Genomic DNA, 16,125 nt, shown 5'->3' on the forward strand with positions numbered 1-16,125 from the left:
TTGTCTGGGGAATGCCATGATAATGTGTTATATTCCTGCCATGAGATAACGTAATTATAACAATTATGACTGTGACACTTTATTTAGCTTCATAAGACTATGTAGATGGGTGCCTGACATTGCCACAGTCAATCATCAATCTAATGAGGAAAGGATTTTCATAAGGGTACCCTATGTTCTTTCTAAGAGAATGTCTTTCTTCTTAGTGCCATAATTATTGTAACCAGATATCTTCCAAAAACGTCCCAGTGCAATTGTCATTACGAAATGTGTAATTGATCTGGGCATGTGATGGAAAGAATGGGAGTGAATATTCTTTAACGCAGTTGCTATGATACCAATGAGCATATTGTTAGCATTTATATTTTGCTTTGTCAATCAACATATTGGTCACTTACTATTTATAACCTGCTCACAGTTTGCTAGTGTCTGATTTCTCTGATATTTTGGCCCTGGAGACAGGAAACCCCGTTCTTCAACAAGGTTTTCCTGGAAGCTCCTCTGTGCCACCTCCGACAAGAGATCTTGGTACAAACCGTGGTGGTGGTCTTGGGTGCTTCGTAAATAATGGGTTTGCGCAAGAACAAAGTAACATTTTTTAAGAGGCTCTGTCTTCAGGGGAAATTTGTATTTTAATTTGTGATGAGCGGTTTGGTTTTGCTGAAAACGCAACACAGCCAAAGTTTGTGGTTCCGAGTCAAACTAAGTCCCGGCTTGGATCACTTTTGGGGTTCCGAGTAGAACCAAGTCCCAGCTCAGGTCTTGCAGTAAGTTCAGAACTCAGATCTAAAGACCAGATCTCGGGTTTTGGATTGCATGTACACAAATTAATTTGCCAAAACCATAACATTTGATGGTGGCTTTGTCAAAAACAAAACACAGGGGTCCGCCCACATCTCTTATGTTAATTAAGCAAAAACAAATGATAGCAGCCCCAAAATACCCCACTAACACAATATTGGTATGGAAGAGAGAGATTAGACCCCTTTTTCTTCATTGCTGCCCTAAATCCATCTTAGTGGTCTAAAGCGTTGACAATCTATTAGGCGCTAAACGTGCACTGCCCAGATTAGCAGCTACATTATTTGATATAGAACTTTATAGGAAACACACCCTTCCAAGCAACTCATTTTTTTTACACATTATTTACAGATTATCTCTTGTGAGGTTAAAAATTTAACATTTTTGAAACTTGTTTTGAGGAACAGATTGGAAGTGTTTATCACATTAATTTATAAAAATACAGTGAATATTTAAAAAAAAAAAGGTTAAGTTCACTTTTTAAACTATGGAGATAATTCTACACGTCCTCCTTTGGACATACTATAGCACAAAATGACAAAAAAAAAGTGGACATTTCCATTTTGGAACATTTGAAAGAATTTTTCTCTTTGCTCCACGTTTGGGAGGATGGTCCAGTATGAGCTAAAAAAAAAAAAAAAAATACTGGAGAATCTCTTAGCTCTTTTCAGTGTTTGATACAGTACATTCATGAAGTAGATTCGAAAATGCTAGTAAGAAACTAGACAGACCCTTTTTCTTAACTCCCATTACAGCGGAATACAGCATGCCTGGGTCAAAATCTCAGATATACAAAAATTCTGAGCTAATGAGTGATAATGTAGTAATGCAGGGGCTTAACTAGGTATTTGAAGGCCCCATAGCCAAAGTTTGTAAGGACCCCTATGTTTCACCCGGTGTACATATAATTTTTACAAGGAAGATGGGCCCATTCAGGTCTGGGCTTCATAGCAGCTGCACCCCTTGCGCCTATGGTAGTTACGCCCATGTATATATGTATAAATAAAGGAAATATCAGTAAATGAAATAGTAGTAGATGCTGTCTCCTTATAATCAGAAAGCTGCCCAACAAACATCTACAAAAACATCCTGACTGAGTCTTTCAGGATAAATGTAGCATTTTAGAGGGTCTTCCAGTGGCGTCGCTATGGGGGTGCATGGGATGTGGGCCGCACCAGGTGTCACCCTCAGAGGGGGTGACATTAAAATGCTGGCTCCTCCTCAGTGACAGTAGCCAGGTGCTGCAGTGTGACATTCCCCTGCAGCACTCGGCTTCTGCCAAAGAGGAGGAGCCAACAGTGCAGCACTAGTCTCTGGGGGCAGCCCGCATGCCCCTGTAGTGATTCAAGCAGGATTTTTGGGCCAACGAGGCTGATATGAGATGCGCACCAGGTGTCACCAGATCCATTCATGCTTCTAGGATCTTCGACTAACCATTGTTCTTTTTGACATATAGAACTGCAATCAGGGGTATACTATGTTAGGAGGGGGCCCATGTTCAGTCTCTGTCCAGGCTCCCTCCTCTCTAGCCGGCAGCACAAGTGAATAGACTCTGGTGCTGTACCGGTGGTCGCGATAGTTGCTCCTTTGGCCTGGCTGTGGTAGTTGAAGCTTACCGCAGCCTGGCCGGGTCCTGGCAGCTGGAAGGCCAGAAAATCTGCATCTACTGACGCAGACCATGTTCCTCCTGTAAAATGGGGATGACATGCCCCCATTTCCAGGAATGGTGGCCAGCCACGCCCCCGGTTTGCCCCCCAATCTAATCAATTGTTAAACATTGGGGAGGCATAATATAAAAAAAAAGATCCCTTAGGTAAACTATACTCTTTTTAGGGGATTAAAATTCAAAAAAGTGGACTTATTATGTTACTACACAGCTTACCAAGGACATGAAAACATTTACCAAAGCAGAGTTTGAATACAAGAAACCCTTTACTTCATAAAGCACTGGTTACTGTACCGGTTATTGGCGTCTGCCCTATGTTTATGCCTGTGTTGGTCATGCATTCTCCTGACAAACTATTTGTGAATGACTCTTCTTGTCAATAAACACAAACTGCATTAAAAAAAAGTAAGTTAAACAATCTGTGCCATGATAAAGCAAAGTACACTATGTATAATCTCACAGGTGCCAGATCAGTGGGAACAAGGTCCAGAAAATGTTATAATACTGGAACCAAGAATGTGTTCCAACTAGAACTTGGAAAACGGTTATGGAAAAATAACACACCAGGACCAAAATACCAAGCAGTTTAGGTTTCTACGTCTTAGCACCTATCACTCATGGACAGATATTAATATACTATGAATGTTTGATGCAAGATCACATACTGAAAGCAACTCTTATTACAGACAACTATTGATAATGTTTTCTCTATTTACAAATGAATTGCAATGCGCACCTTGTCACCTTGGGATTTAATTGTTCTATAACTGGAGTTATCCTATGGTTAATGATGGGAAGACAGCCATTCACAAGTAATGAAAAATGTAGTCTATGTATAGATTTGGAGCTCTTTCTATATTGAGAAATTAGATTATTTCACAATGTCTTTCAAACATAAAGACGCATATGTCACAAGTTTCGATACTGTTACACTGTTTTATGCCCCCTTACATGAATCTCCTATATAACTGCAAGAATTGCATATCCATACACTAATTAGTTTATTGATGCATATAAAAGAGCACTTTACAAGTATCTCTTGTATTAACAAACTTGTAATTTAGGGGGAATTCAATTAGACGCGATAAAGCGAAAACTTATAATAAGCAATCTTTTGGGGGCAAAATAAAGGCTGTAGTTAAATTAAGGTAACATTAAAATGGGTGCAAGTATATTTTTGAGTCCAAAAAGTGCACTTTTAAAAAATATAAAAAATATTTCAGGTGCAGCCACCTGCAATGTTTAAAACACATCTCCCATCCATATAGCCCCCCAAAATACCTGGCCCACTACTTTAAATCCATTTTCCACCACTTTCAATTTTTTCACCCCAGAAATGACATGTCACTATTGGCCAAATTAAGCTAATTACAAAATTATTTTTGCCTAATTTGTCATTAGAGGGTGGGGGTGTCCTTGGGGTTCTAAACCAAGTCCCCAAATTTCTTGTCAAAAATAGGGATTTTGTACAACTTTTCACTTGCTCTGATGGTGAAAATGTTTCTCAGGTTTTTGTGGAGAATTCGCAAAAACTTCGACAATAGGATTGCACAATAAGCATTTTTGTGCAAAAAGTTTGCACGTGCGAAAACTTTTTGCAAAACGTGGCTATTCGTGGCTAATTGAATCCGGCCATAAGTCTTAGTTAGTGCTAGAAATAGAGGGCAACACTTGTCTTGGAGCATCCAGTTAGTGGCACAAAATGCCATTATATTATTTTGTATAGTTTGTAAACTTACTACGCCCTCCAGATATACGATTAGTATCTTAAATGCCGTAACTCATTATTAGTTTGGAAAAATATTTTAAGTTTAAAATTCTGGATTGCACAGCATTATAAAAATCATTTAAAACAAAATACTAAAATAAAAAAATAAAAAAAACATTAAATAAGAAACATGCCATGTCAAATATGTTACATCAACTCTTAAAAGCTGCAAAGTAATCTTTTACAAGAAAATAAAAATGTTTTGCAAAAAATATCAGGTATAGATCAGGGGTGGTAAAGGCTAGTCCGACACAGTGTGTGAATGATGAAAGGAAGAGAAATATTATTTGCAGTGAAATAGAGATAGATAGATAGATAGATAGATAGATAGATAGATAGATAGATAGATAGATAGATAGATAGATAGATAGATAGATAGATAGAGTCTATTTTAAGTTGCATATATTTTATTTATAACATTCATCCTCAGTAAGTAGAAGGTTTTGGAATAATTAAAATTCTGTAATCAGTAATTATACGGCATTTTATTTTTTTCAAATATTTTTTAGCTCTGTATAGTTGCAATAAATTTTCCAAGAAGTTAGCAAATAAACAGGGAACAAATTAAAACTCTTCCCCAAATACATCCCTGAGTATACAGATTAACTGAAAAACGATACGTTCCTTCCGATTTTAGATTCTTCATTAATGTAAGCAGAATTTAGATGATCTCCCACAGCAAAATAAAAAAAAAAACAACAGAAATTGATTACCTGAGTATCATTAACACCTTGAAATGAAGAGTATCTGATATTAGTATTATTGCTCATCTTACATGCATGTAAAGATACTGTACTGTTAGACTGTAAGCACCGCAGAGCTAGCAGTCTAAAGTTTATAGGGACTCTAGCTTGTTGTCTGTAAAGCCCAGGTGTTGGAGTAAAACTATGTAACACCTATCTTGCCAAGAAAAACCTATACCTCACTGATGATCATATTATCCTTACTGCAGCATTGTAAGGAAAGGTATCTGTCTGCTTTACATTGTGCATTACCTATATAAATGTCAGCGTGCCCTCTGAATTACCTGTTTGCTGAGTTATATATGGAATTCTAGTAAAAGGTAATGCACACAAAGTTTAATAGCATCCTTATATGTTCTCTGCCTTCCTGAAATGTTCTCCAATCAAACAGCAATAAACACAGGAGAGACTGTCCTACCAGGTTTCGCTGGTTCAGGCATGGTTGTGTCACCCTCTTCTTGGGTCCAGGCACAATCTCCCTCTTGAAGGTTCTGCTTGTCTCTTTAAAGACAGTCTCTCCTCTCCTGGGAGACGTTGATAAGTGTCACCTGACCCCTGGGACTGGTTGCCAAATTCCTAAGACGTTCCATAAACTTCCCTAAACCTCTTGATGGAAGGGCTTTTTGTCCTGGCCTTAATAGTATCAAGCAGTAGAGGGTATAGGATCTGACTTTGTTTAAAGTCTCACTATAAGTAAGATAGAGTCATCAGCTGCTGTTACTGCACATGGAGAGAATGAGAGTTGGGAGGGAATTATAGATCTCGGGTAACCACTTCTACTAAGGAATTAGGTCTCCGTGCAAAATAAATTCCTACTGGCGAAAAAAGTTTGATTTTCTCCAGCCAGCCATTCTGAGGCTTGCTTTTTATTATGATCTAACTTCCAGAAATAAATGAAATTATATCTCATTGAGATAGTTAGTGTAACAATAGACTTTCCTAACTATATCTGGACCTCCAGGAAAAAATGAATGTGTCCTCGAAGTGCCATTTGATACTCACTTTGCATCATGCATTGATTATGTAGTGTTCAAGGTTAAAGGGCTTGTTCGCCCCCCAGAAAAACTTATTGGTGTCTATACTGTAAATACCTCTGTCAATTTTGCTAAATGCATTGCATTCACTTCCTGGGTACTTTTCTCTGGGATATGACACATATATTCAGGGATCAATTCATAGTATTCAATTGTCTCCAGATTGCAGCTTTGTGTTGTATCCAGGAGCAACAACTACCCCCCCCCCCAAAAAAAAAAAAAAGATTCCTGAGCACAAATATTTACAATGAGCTATGTTTTTATGCCATTATAATTGTTTCTAACTGTAGGGCTTGGTTCTACGCTGTGTAACTCTATCCACAGAGCAGGTTTGGGTCGTTCCCTAAATTAAACAATGTATTTAGTAAAATCGTCAGGTTGGCTTTTATAGCGGCCTATTTATCAATTCAATTCTGTCCTTAAAACATGCAGTAATGGCTGTTTCCACATGTTTAAGGCAGTCTTAAGTAGCTATATCGCTATCAGCAGCCATCCCCATAGTTTTCTATGAGTATGACTTTACTGGGACTATTTAACAAGCTGTTAACAGCGTAGTTACTACCATCTGAAGACGGCTTACCTCAATGCCTCAGCCTGGCCGGAGAGGGATATTACAATGAGCAAAAGCTGATGGTGACGCCCATGACAACTTTTCCGCTGTGCACATGTGAATAGTTATCACTTTACTTGTTACTCATCACCTGGTCTCTTATCGGAGACCGTATCCCGGTGAATTGCCCTGAAATAACATTTTGAATTAGTGCGGCATGTGGCAATGAATAATGTTTATTTTCTGGGCTGTATGGCAATTTTTATTAAATAGGGGCCTTAGACTAAGTTGTCTTAAGGTGAACAGTACTAAAATGTGAGGCTGTCCTATATACTAAATGCTAAAATGTGGAGCGCTAGTTTAGATCAAGTGACCACACTTTTTAATTACAATGAACTTAGGGTCATGAAAAAAAATAGCAATCATAGGCACAACAGGATAGAATGCGGAACCCCTATTTGAGTCACTCTCCTTCTAGTGTCCGTAATATTTAGCTTTTACTATACTCTCCACTGACCAAGGAAAATATCTCTGGCTGTTGGAATCAATGTGCTCTTTCAATAGGATAATATTTCCGTATGGACAGCAATGGACCGGGATAGAAAGCCCAAGTAAAACGGAGTGAAATAAAGTCACTTGTGTCCTCTGTGCTCCGCCTGAAATCCTGGGCACCTGCCGCTGTTCCTTTTCCACTGTTCTAAATACTGTATGGACAGTAACCATGGAGTGAGCTACAGCGCAGACTCCATCTTACTATCCCTCCAGGGAGGCTTCATTCCATGTACATACAGTAGATGGTTGCCATGGTTAGTACTGTTCATGCACGGCACAGTGGGAGATGGACATCTCCTATTTAGCTCAATATAGAGACCAACGGTTACTTGCGATAGTATCATAGTACCCTGCACCGTTACCCACTTGCAGCATACACTCACCGGCTGGTGAGCTATATGAAACCCCGCGCCATCCACAAATGAGTATAACAGTGAGTACGGCTGTTCCTGCTATCTATTAATAAACCAACACTACTGGTTAAGTAACTGGGCTGTTCATAGTTTGAGTCTTCCCCTGGTGTGTACCTCAATCTGCATACACATGGGACGATTTTCCTGAACAATATGAACAATAACGATAACGATCAACGATAAATTGTTCATATTGTTCAGTTTTATGCAGTGAATGACCAATGATGCACGTTCCCACATGGATGATAACGATATCTATGGTCGACCATACATGCAGGCCAACTTGGACGATTTTGTCAAGATTTGCCTGTAAAGAGATGACTTCACTGATAGATATCTATCATAGATATCTATCAGTGTGTACGTCCAAAATAGTTTGCCCTGCACTACAGAAAGTTGAAGTGAAATCTATCAGCGATATCGTTGGTTGTGCAGGTTGTACAGTGTGTATGCAGCATAACTCTTCTGCAACATCAACACCTGTACACACATCAATTTTAACACTCCTGCATGCATAATTCTTGGTCATTCTTAGATACTTGTAGCACCTATTTCATCAACTGTGCAATGCTGATTATGTTGCCACACTTCAATTTACATCTGTCTCCAGCCTCATTACTGTTATTAGTTTGGAAACCGCAGAGAGATAATATCCCCACTCTGACAAATATATTACTATTTATCGTCTTAATTGTTTGTATCATTTGCCAAGAAGAAATTGGCCCTGTGTCCAAGACAGATCCTATCACATTACATTACTTAGGCTTGCTCTGTTGTGGGGGTGGCCCAGTTGTACCACAAAGGTCAACGTTGTTACCAGTACACTGTGCCAGTTTAGAAGATGCAGTGTATACAGATAGCAATATTTTTTTAAACCCTGATTAGTATTACAAGCTGTGCTGACAATGTTAAATAAGAAGGTTATAATGCTTGCTATATATACAGTACATTGTTGCTAGAGATGACTACAATTGTAAAAACTGTTCTGAAAAAAAATATTCACTTATTTCTTCATTTGTTCACAGAATGTTGAATCAAAAGTATAGTTTGCACATTGTGTCACCCCCAAACTTCATACCCGTGTGAAACAGGTTATTCCTCATAGCTGAAGCATCCACTAAGCATCTTAGGCTTCTGCCTAGGGCCCATTGGATGGAGGGGTTAGCAGAGTTGGCTGGGCCAGCACTATGAGCCCATAAACTCTTAATAGAGTTTAGCAGAGTGCGACTCTTAATAGTACTCTGGGCCTAGGGAGTACTAGTGTTGCGAGCTGGGTTGCGCTGCAGGTGTTTGAGTGGAGGTTAATCCACACAGGAGGCAATTTAACCAGATGATTATAGTGCCTATGCCTCTGTCGGCACAGCGGTATACTCCTAGTGCTATGCAGTGGTGACGCAGAGGATTGGGGGCACACTGTGGGGGTCTTAATGGCACTAATGTTGCAGAGAGTCTCAGGGGAATGTCAATGCGCTGTGGATGCAGAGGAGAAAGTAAAGGTACGCATGCACAGTAGTGCATGTCGAAGGTCAGACCCTCCAACCGAGCCACGGAGGATCCTAGAGACCGCCGGCTCATCTAAGTGGATGGAGGCAGTGCAGAGTTCTCCTCATCCAACACCCCCCTCGCTCAACACTGCCTCTCATTACATAAGACAGTGTGGGTATCAAACATTAGATATCTCACCTGCAATGAGAGACCAGGAGGGTTAAGCAAAATAACATAATAGAAAACATCAACATACAAATATGCTCCAGCCCGCACTCCTTCAAGAAAACTTGAATGACATGAGAAATCAAACTTTCCATCAATATGTCAGCAACACTGTTTCTCTGGACATGTGCAATACACTAACTGAGGCATTCTCTATCAGTTCCCTGATAAAATAGTGTTTGACAACAACGTTGATGGTTTTCTCTGGGTTAAAGAAATCTTCATCACACTTAGGGGTAGGTAAAAATTAACATTTTCACCTACTTTTGGAGAAATTAAGTTTTGGGGCCATTCATCATAAAGGTAACACAGAAGATATCACAGATATCTCCTGCTTACCTTTCTCTTCCGATGTGCCACGCAATCTCCATACACTAGTATCAGAGCCGGATTTACCATTATGTAACCTAAGCTCCCGCCTAGGGCCCATCGGGTTCCAAGAGGCCCGTTGCCAGGTCCCCCACCACTTGAAATCCGCAGCTCCAAAGAGAGTGTGAGCTGCTGCATTCACACCACTGTGACTCAGTCAGTGTAGCCGGTCTCCTCCGCGCCCAATCCACGGTGAAGCGTAGCCAGTGCCTCCTCTTCCTGCCAATCCGCAAGCAGCCAGCACCCCTACCTGCAATCCTCCCTCATCATTACAGCCCCCTCCCTCCGGCTTCGACCATCTACCTCCCGCAGTGTAGCGAGCAGCCTCCTCCCTCCGGCTCCGTCCACCTCCAACCCCCAGAGCCGCAGGAACAGTATCCTCCGGCTCTGACCACCTGCCCCTGCAGGCAGGTACGCCATCATGAGGGGACTGGTGGCAATCCAGTCCCGGGCCCGGAGAGAGATGGGGCCCGGGTGGCAGCAGTGCACAATGCAGTGCACCGGGTGGCTGACAGTCACGGGAGACAGAGCATAGGCTGCGCTTGAATTAAATATTGAGCCTTCCGTGAGCCAACCACAGCTCGCGGAACAGCAGCCAATCAGGAGTGGCTGCTCTTGATTGGCTGCTGCTGTGATTGGCCAGTGGCCGGCTCCATATTCCAAATGCCGCGGCGCCGATGCTCTGACTCTACCTGCTGCACAGTGCATCCTCTCTAAGCAAGGTATGCAAACCCTGCCTTTGCACGTCAAGTCCAGTCAGCCAGCTTTCCCTGCTCGCCTCCCCCCCCCCCAGTCCAGTCAGCCAGCTTTCCCTGCTCATCTACCTCTCCCCCCCCTCCCAGTTCAGTCAGCCCTCTAGTCCGGCCAGCCTACCATTCCTGCGCCCAACACCAATCCAGCCAGCCACCCACCCTTTCTTCCCTGCCCCAGTCCAGCTCTTCCCTGCTCCCCACCCCCAGTCCATCTAGCATTTCCTGTGCCCCCCCCAATCCAACCTACTTTCCCTGCCCCCCCAAGTCAAGCCCAGCATTCTAGTATAGCCAGCCTGCCTTCCCTGCGCCCCTAAGTCCAGCCAGCCAGCCAGCCACCCTGTCTTCCCTGTTCTGCCCCAGTCCAAGCTAAGATACAAAGATGGCCGTTTGGTAAGTTTAACTGAAAAATCTTATAGCTCTCCCTACCTTAATATATATATATATAATGTGCATCTATACATTGTCTGTATATCCGCGAAGTTCTTCCTCCTTCTGTCTCACCATGTTCTTCTCCTTTCCTTCCTTCCCTCTTTTTCTCCCGTCTCCCTCTGTTTGTCCCCTATCCTCCCGTCTCCCTCTATTTGTCCCCTATCCTCCTGTCTCTCTCTGTTTGTCCCCTATCCTTCTGTCTCTCTCTGTTTGTCCCCACTCCTCCTGTCTCCCTCTTTTTGTCCACCATTTCTCCCTCTACCTCTGTTTGTTCCCTATTCTTCCCATTATAGAATTTCATTCTATAACTGTGTGTGTACGCGTGTGTGCAAGTGGTATTAATCTGTGTCGTATTTGATGTTTTGTCATAAAGCGCCCATACAGTAGCATTAGATTGCCGCGTTCCTGCGATCCTGTAACCCGGCATCTCAGGACCGGTGAAATACAATATGTTGGATTTCACTGATTTGCTGATCACGATCAAAATATGATTATGATTGCAAATCGGTGATATTTAACATATATAATGTCACCGATCCTCCGACGGATCAGGAAACATTGATGACTGGTGGATCGGTGTTTCCGATCCCATCGCAGGATCCGGCAATACGTCGGTAGGTGTATGGGGGCCTTTATGCGCATGTTTTCTAAATTAGTGCTTACACTGTGTACTTGATTACACCTAATATAATAACTACATATATTACAGTCGTGTCATTGATTAGAGCACATTAAACACATCATTATTATTATATATACAGTATATATATATATATATATATATATATACAGTCAGGTGCATAAATATTGGGACATTGACAGAATTTTCATATTTTGGCCTCTATTCACAACCACAATGGCTTTGAAATGAAACAAACAAGATGTGCTTTAACTGCAGACTTTCAGATTTAATTTGAGGATATTTACATGCAAATCAGGTGAACGGTGTAGGAATTACAACGGTTTCTATATGTGCCTCACACTTTTTAAGAGGCCAAAAGTAATGGGACAAATTAAACAATCCTAAATCTAACTTTCACTTTTTAATACTTTGTTGCAAATCCTTTGCAGGCAATTACAGCCTGAAGTCTGGAACGCATAGACATCACCAGACATTGGGTTTCATCCCTGGTGATGCTCTGCCAGGCCTCTACTGCAAATGTATTCACTTCCTGCTTGTTCTTGGGGCATTTTCCCTTCAGTTTTGTCTTCATCAAGTGAAATGCATGCTCAATCGGATTCAGGTCAGGGGATTGACTTGGCCATTGCATAACATTCCACTTTTTAGCCTTAAAAAACTCTTTGGTTGCTTTTGCAGTATGCTTCGGGTCATTGTCCATCTGCACTGTGAAGCACCGTCCAATGAGTTCTGAAGCATTTGACTGAATATGAGCATATAATATTGCCCGAAACACTTCAGAATTCATTCTGCTGCTTTTGTCAGCAGTCACATAATCAATAAATACAAGGGAACCAGTTCCATTGGCAGCCATACATGCCCACGCCATGACACTACCACCACCATGCTTCACTGATGAGGTGGTATGTTTTGGATCATGAGCAGTTCCTTTCCTTCTCCATACTCTTCTCTTCCCATCACTCTGGTACAAGTTGATCTTTGTCTCATCTGTCCATAGGATGTTGTTTCAGAACTGTAATGGCTTTTTTAGATGTTGTTTGGCAAACTGTAATCTGGTCTTCCTGTTTTTGAGACTTACCAATGGTTTACATCTTGTGGTTAACCCTCTATATTCACTCTTGTGAAGTATTCTCTTGATTGTTGACTTTGACACATATACACCTACCTCCTGGAGAGTGTTCTTGATTTGGCCAACTGTTGTGAAGGGGTTTTTCTTCACCAGGGAAATAATTCTTCTGTCATCCACCACAGTTGTTTTCCGTGGTCTTCCGGGTCTTTTGGTGTTGCTGAGCTCTCCGGTGCATTCTTTCTTTTTAAGAATGTTCCAAACAGTTGATTTGGCCACACCTAATGTTTTTGCTATCTCTCTGATGGGTTTGTTTTGATTTTTCAGCCTAATGATGGCTTGCTTCACTGAGTGACAGCTCTTTGGATCTCATACTGAGAGTCGACAGCAACTGATTCCAAATGCAAATGTCACACCTAGAATCAACTCCAGACCTTTTACCTACTTAATTGATAATGAAATAACGAGGGAATAGCCCACACCTGTCCATGAAATAGCTTTTGAGTTGATAGTCCCATTACTTTTGGCCCCTTAAAAAGTGGGAGGCACATATAGAAACCGTTGTAATTCCTACACCGTTCACCTGATTTGGATGTAATAACCCTCAAATTAAATCTGAAAGTCTGCAGTTAAAGCACATATTGTTTGTTTCATTTCAAAGCCATTGTGGTGGTGAATAGAGGCCAAAATATGAAAATTCTGTCAATGTCCCAATATTTATGCACCTGACTGTATATATATATAAAATATTATATAACTATGATGTGTGTATATAATTTGATGTGGGTATATTGCCCCAACCACACCTACTGTAATATATGCTCAGGTTTGTTTGAGGGTGGTGGCCCCAATCCGGTATTTTGTCTAGCGCCCCATGAGGTCTAAAGCCGGCTCTGACTAGTATGGTTACGTAAATTCATCAAGCTCTGAAAATAAAATATCTTCAAAGCTTGACTGCGGGAGCATTCACCATCTTTGGATGGGGTTTGTTCCCGCACACCCGCCTCTTTCCCTATAGGAAGTAGTTCTGGGTTGCAAAGAGGCATCCTTTCAGATCTCTCCACCCATGGCCGGCTGCTTCTGCCAGATGCTAGGGCTTTGTGCACCTGCGTGAACTCTAACATTAACATAATGAATAGACCCCTTAGTCCCAATAGTAGATAAGGCAACTGAAAGTATCTCTTCAGCCTTTCAATTTGCTGTTGGACACAAAACTTTTGATGCCTTCAAGCTATTGTTGTCATCTATAGCAGATTTCCACTTTTGCCAGTCATTATTTGGATTTGGATAATGAAGTTTCTGAGGTGCACAGCTAACAAGTCCTGCAAACTCCTCACTGTACTTTCTAGGAGGTTTCCCTTATGTTGCTCCTCATGGAACTCCTATTCCTTGATTGCTCATTTGTATTTAATGTTTCAGTCTCTGACATGCTTTAGGCTGCAGGCATGTCTAGCATCACAAGTCTTTGTGTCTGTACAATACTTTGGTTATCTTTAACTGAAGTAGTCTCATGAAACACAATGTTTCCTGACAGTATAAGCTATTTGCCACTGATGTTCCAAAAATGGTAACCTTTGCTTTGTTTACAGTAACCTAACATGACGCATTTGATGGATTCAGGATCAAGTGTGTGTGTTTTCACTTTTTTTGCGTATATGAGCGTATGCCCTACTTCCAAATTCCACGCTTCCAATAATGTCTCTGCCACTGTATGTGATCGATTATGAGGTAAACAGCTGTTTGCACTGTTTCTGCCCAAAATCTTTTGACCTGCATCATCCAGCCTAGCTCGAGCTCTCTCAACTATTGTCCTATTTGCTCAATCTCTCACACCATTTTGCTCTGGTGTGTAGGCCATAGTTAGCTGATGCTACCTACATAAGATAGTTGGCTAGATCTTTGTTCTGTTATTCTTCGCCTTTGTCAGATCTTAGTACCTTTGCTCTTAGACCTGTTTGATTCTCTATGAGGCTCTTGTACTCTATTAATGTGCCTGTTATTTCACTTTTGTTCCTTAGAAAATAAAGAAGCAACATGCTAGTAGCATCATCGATGAGTGTTATGTAGTAATGTTTCCCACTCAATCCAATTAGCCACGAAGGGTGCTAGTTGCCAATGCTACAGCATTAAAACGCCGGCAACAGTACCGCATCTCACACCCCTCGCAGCCCGCTCCCTCCCAAATTCAGAGATTTTTGTTTGTATCCCTATGGGGCTATGAGTAGTTTTGAGCGAATTCAGACTACCGTAAAATGCGACTTGCACCTGCGATACATTCACAGGATTCTACCTCAATTGGCCCACATGCATCTATATGTGCAAATGCCAAAGTCATTTGTGCTCTGGGTGCAAACTTGGGAAAGGTACAATGGGTCTGCTTGCTTTTCATGCAGCTTTCACATACTGGTCTTACAGGATTATCCATTGACATCCCAGTCACCATGCCATCTAGAAGCCTCTGTACTCCATCATACCCTAGGTGTCCTAGTCTTCTGTGTAACGGCTGCATTGATTGGTTCAATTTAGTAGGCACATGTACCACCTCATGACATTCCATTGTGTCTAGGGTATAGCGTTGTTGGTACCAGGTTGCTGCAGCAATTACAGTGCCTCTTTCGTTGTACACAACACAAATCGACGTTTTGCAAATTGGACTCTACATACTTTCCTTTCAAGTACACAAATGGCAATTAGATTAGTTCCAAGATCAGGCACACATAGTACATCTTCAATGTCTGTGACATAGGGATTGAAAAAATCTCATGGAAACATAGAATTTGACGGCAGATAACAACCACTTGCCCATCTAGTCTGCCCTTTTTTACCAAAAGGTAAAAAATGGCAGACTAGGTGGGCCAAGCGGATCTTATCTGCTGTCAAATTCTATGTTTCTATGAGATCTCAATCCCGGGATTCCCGGGATTGAGTTAATCAATGCCAGCTGCCAACAGCACATAGACACCAGTGCAGCTGTACAAGGGGTCGGGCTGGTGTACGGCTATGCAGCATGACCTTTATGATGTCACACGCAACCGCACAACTGTGATTGGTACAAGTTTTGATACATCTCCACCTCAGTGAGGTGCCTCAGAACTGTACTCAGCGGTCCATGTAAATCACTATTTACGAGCTGTGTCATCAGACTTTACTATTCATGCCACGTCTCCATGTCCGTGGTCCCGCGTTGGGTGTCAGCGCTGCTCAGAACACTGGAAAATGCCCGCCGTGGCCATTTTTCCGGCATTCTGCGCATGTGCAGTAGACTCTGGGCACACTCTAGTGCCTGGAGTCTACTAATGCTCCGGTGGCTGGCCAGCTGCATCAGTCGGCTGCCGGCCACCGGGGAGAGAGAAGGGGGCCCCACACGGGAAGTGCACATGGGCCCCTTCCTCTCTTAAGACTCCCCTGCTTCTTTCTGTGGCAACTTGCAGGGTTTACCTAATCTGCGAACTCCTTCAAATTCGTCCCGGTAAGGTAGTGGGATAACACACACAAATACTTTTTTGGCTTGATCTAACGGTATTTAGCAACTTTGCATGCTTCAGAGCCGGAGTTGAACACATCTCAGATGCATCTCCCTTGCGGCTAAATAGCCGTAACTGGGTGACCAAGTGTATTCTCGAAGAGGTAAA

At 41.9% G+C, this 16,125-nt stretch overlaps 1 protein-coding gene across 3 annotated transcripts in view; it reads right to left on the bottom strand.

Annotated features, from left to right (window-relative positions):
* Window positions 1-5,676, bottom strand: part of LOC148501051 (myosin-binding protein C, fast-type-like) — a 157,899-nt gene extending 152,223 nt beyond the window's left edge. For all 3 annotated transcript variants that reach the window (XM_088450919.1, XM_088450918.1, XM_088450917.1), the window contains exon 1: window positions 5,397-5,676. In XM_088450919.1, coding sequence (XP_088307045.1) covers window positions 5,397-5,418 — 22 coding nt within the window. In that variant the 5' untranslated portion in view covers window positions 5,419-5,676. The remainder of the gene's footprint in view (window positions 1-5,396) is intronic.
* Window positions 5,677-16,125: the final 10,449 nt, after the last annotated feature.

The sequence above is a fragment of the Taudactylus pleione genome, unplaced genomic scaffold (assembly GCF_031769625.1).
Source record: "Taudactylus pleione unplaced genomic scaffold, aTauple2 ptg000535l, whole genome shotgun sequence".
NCBI lineage: Eukaryota > Metazoa > Chordata > Amphibia > Anura > Myobatrachidae > Taudactylus > Taudactylus pleione.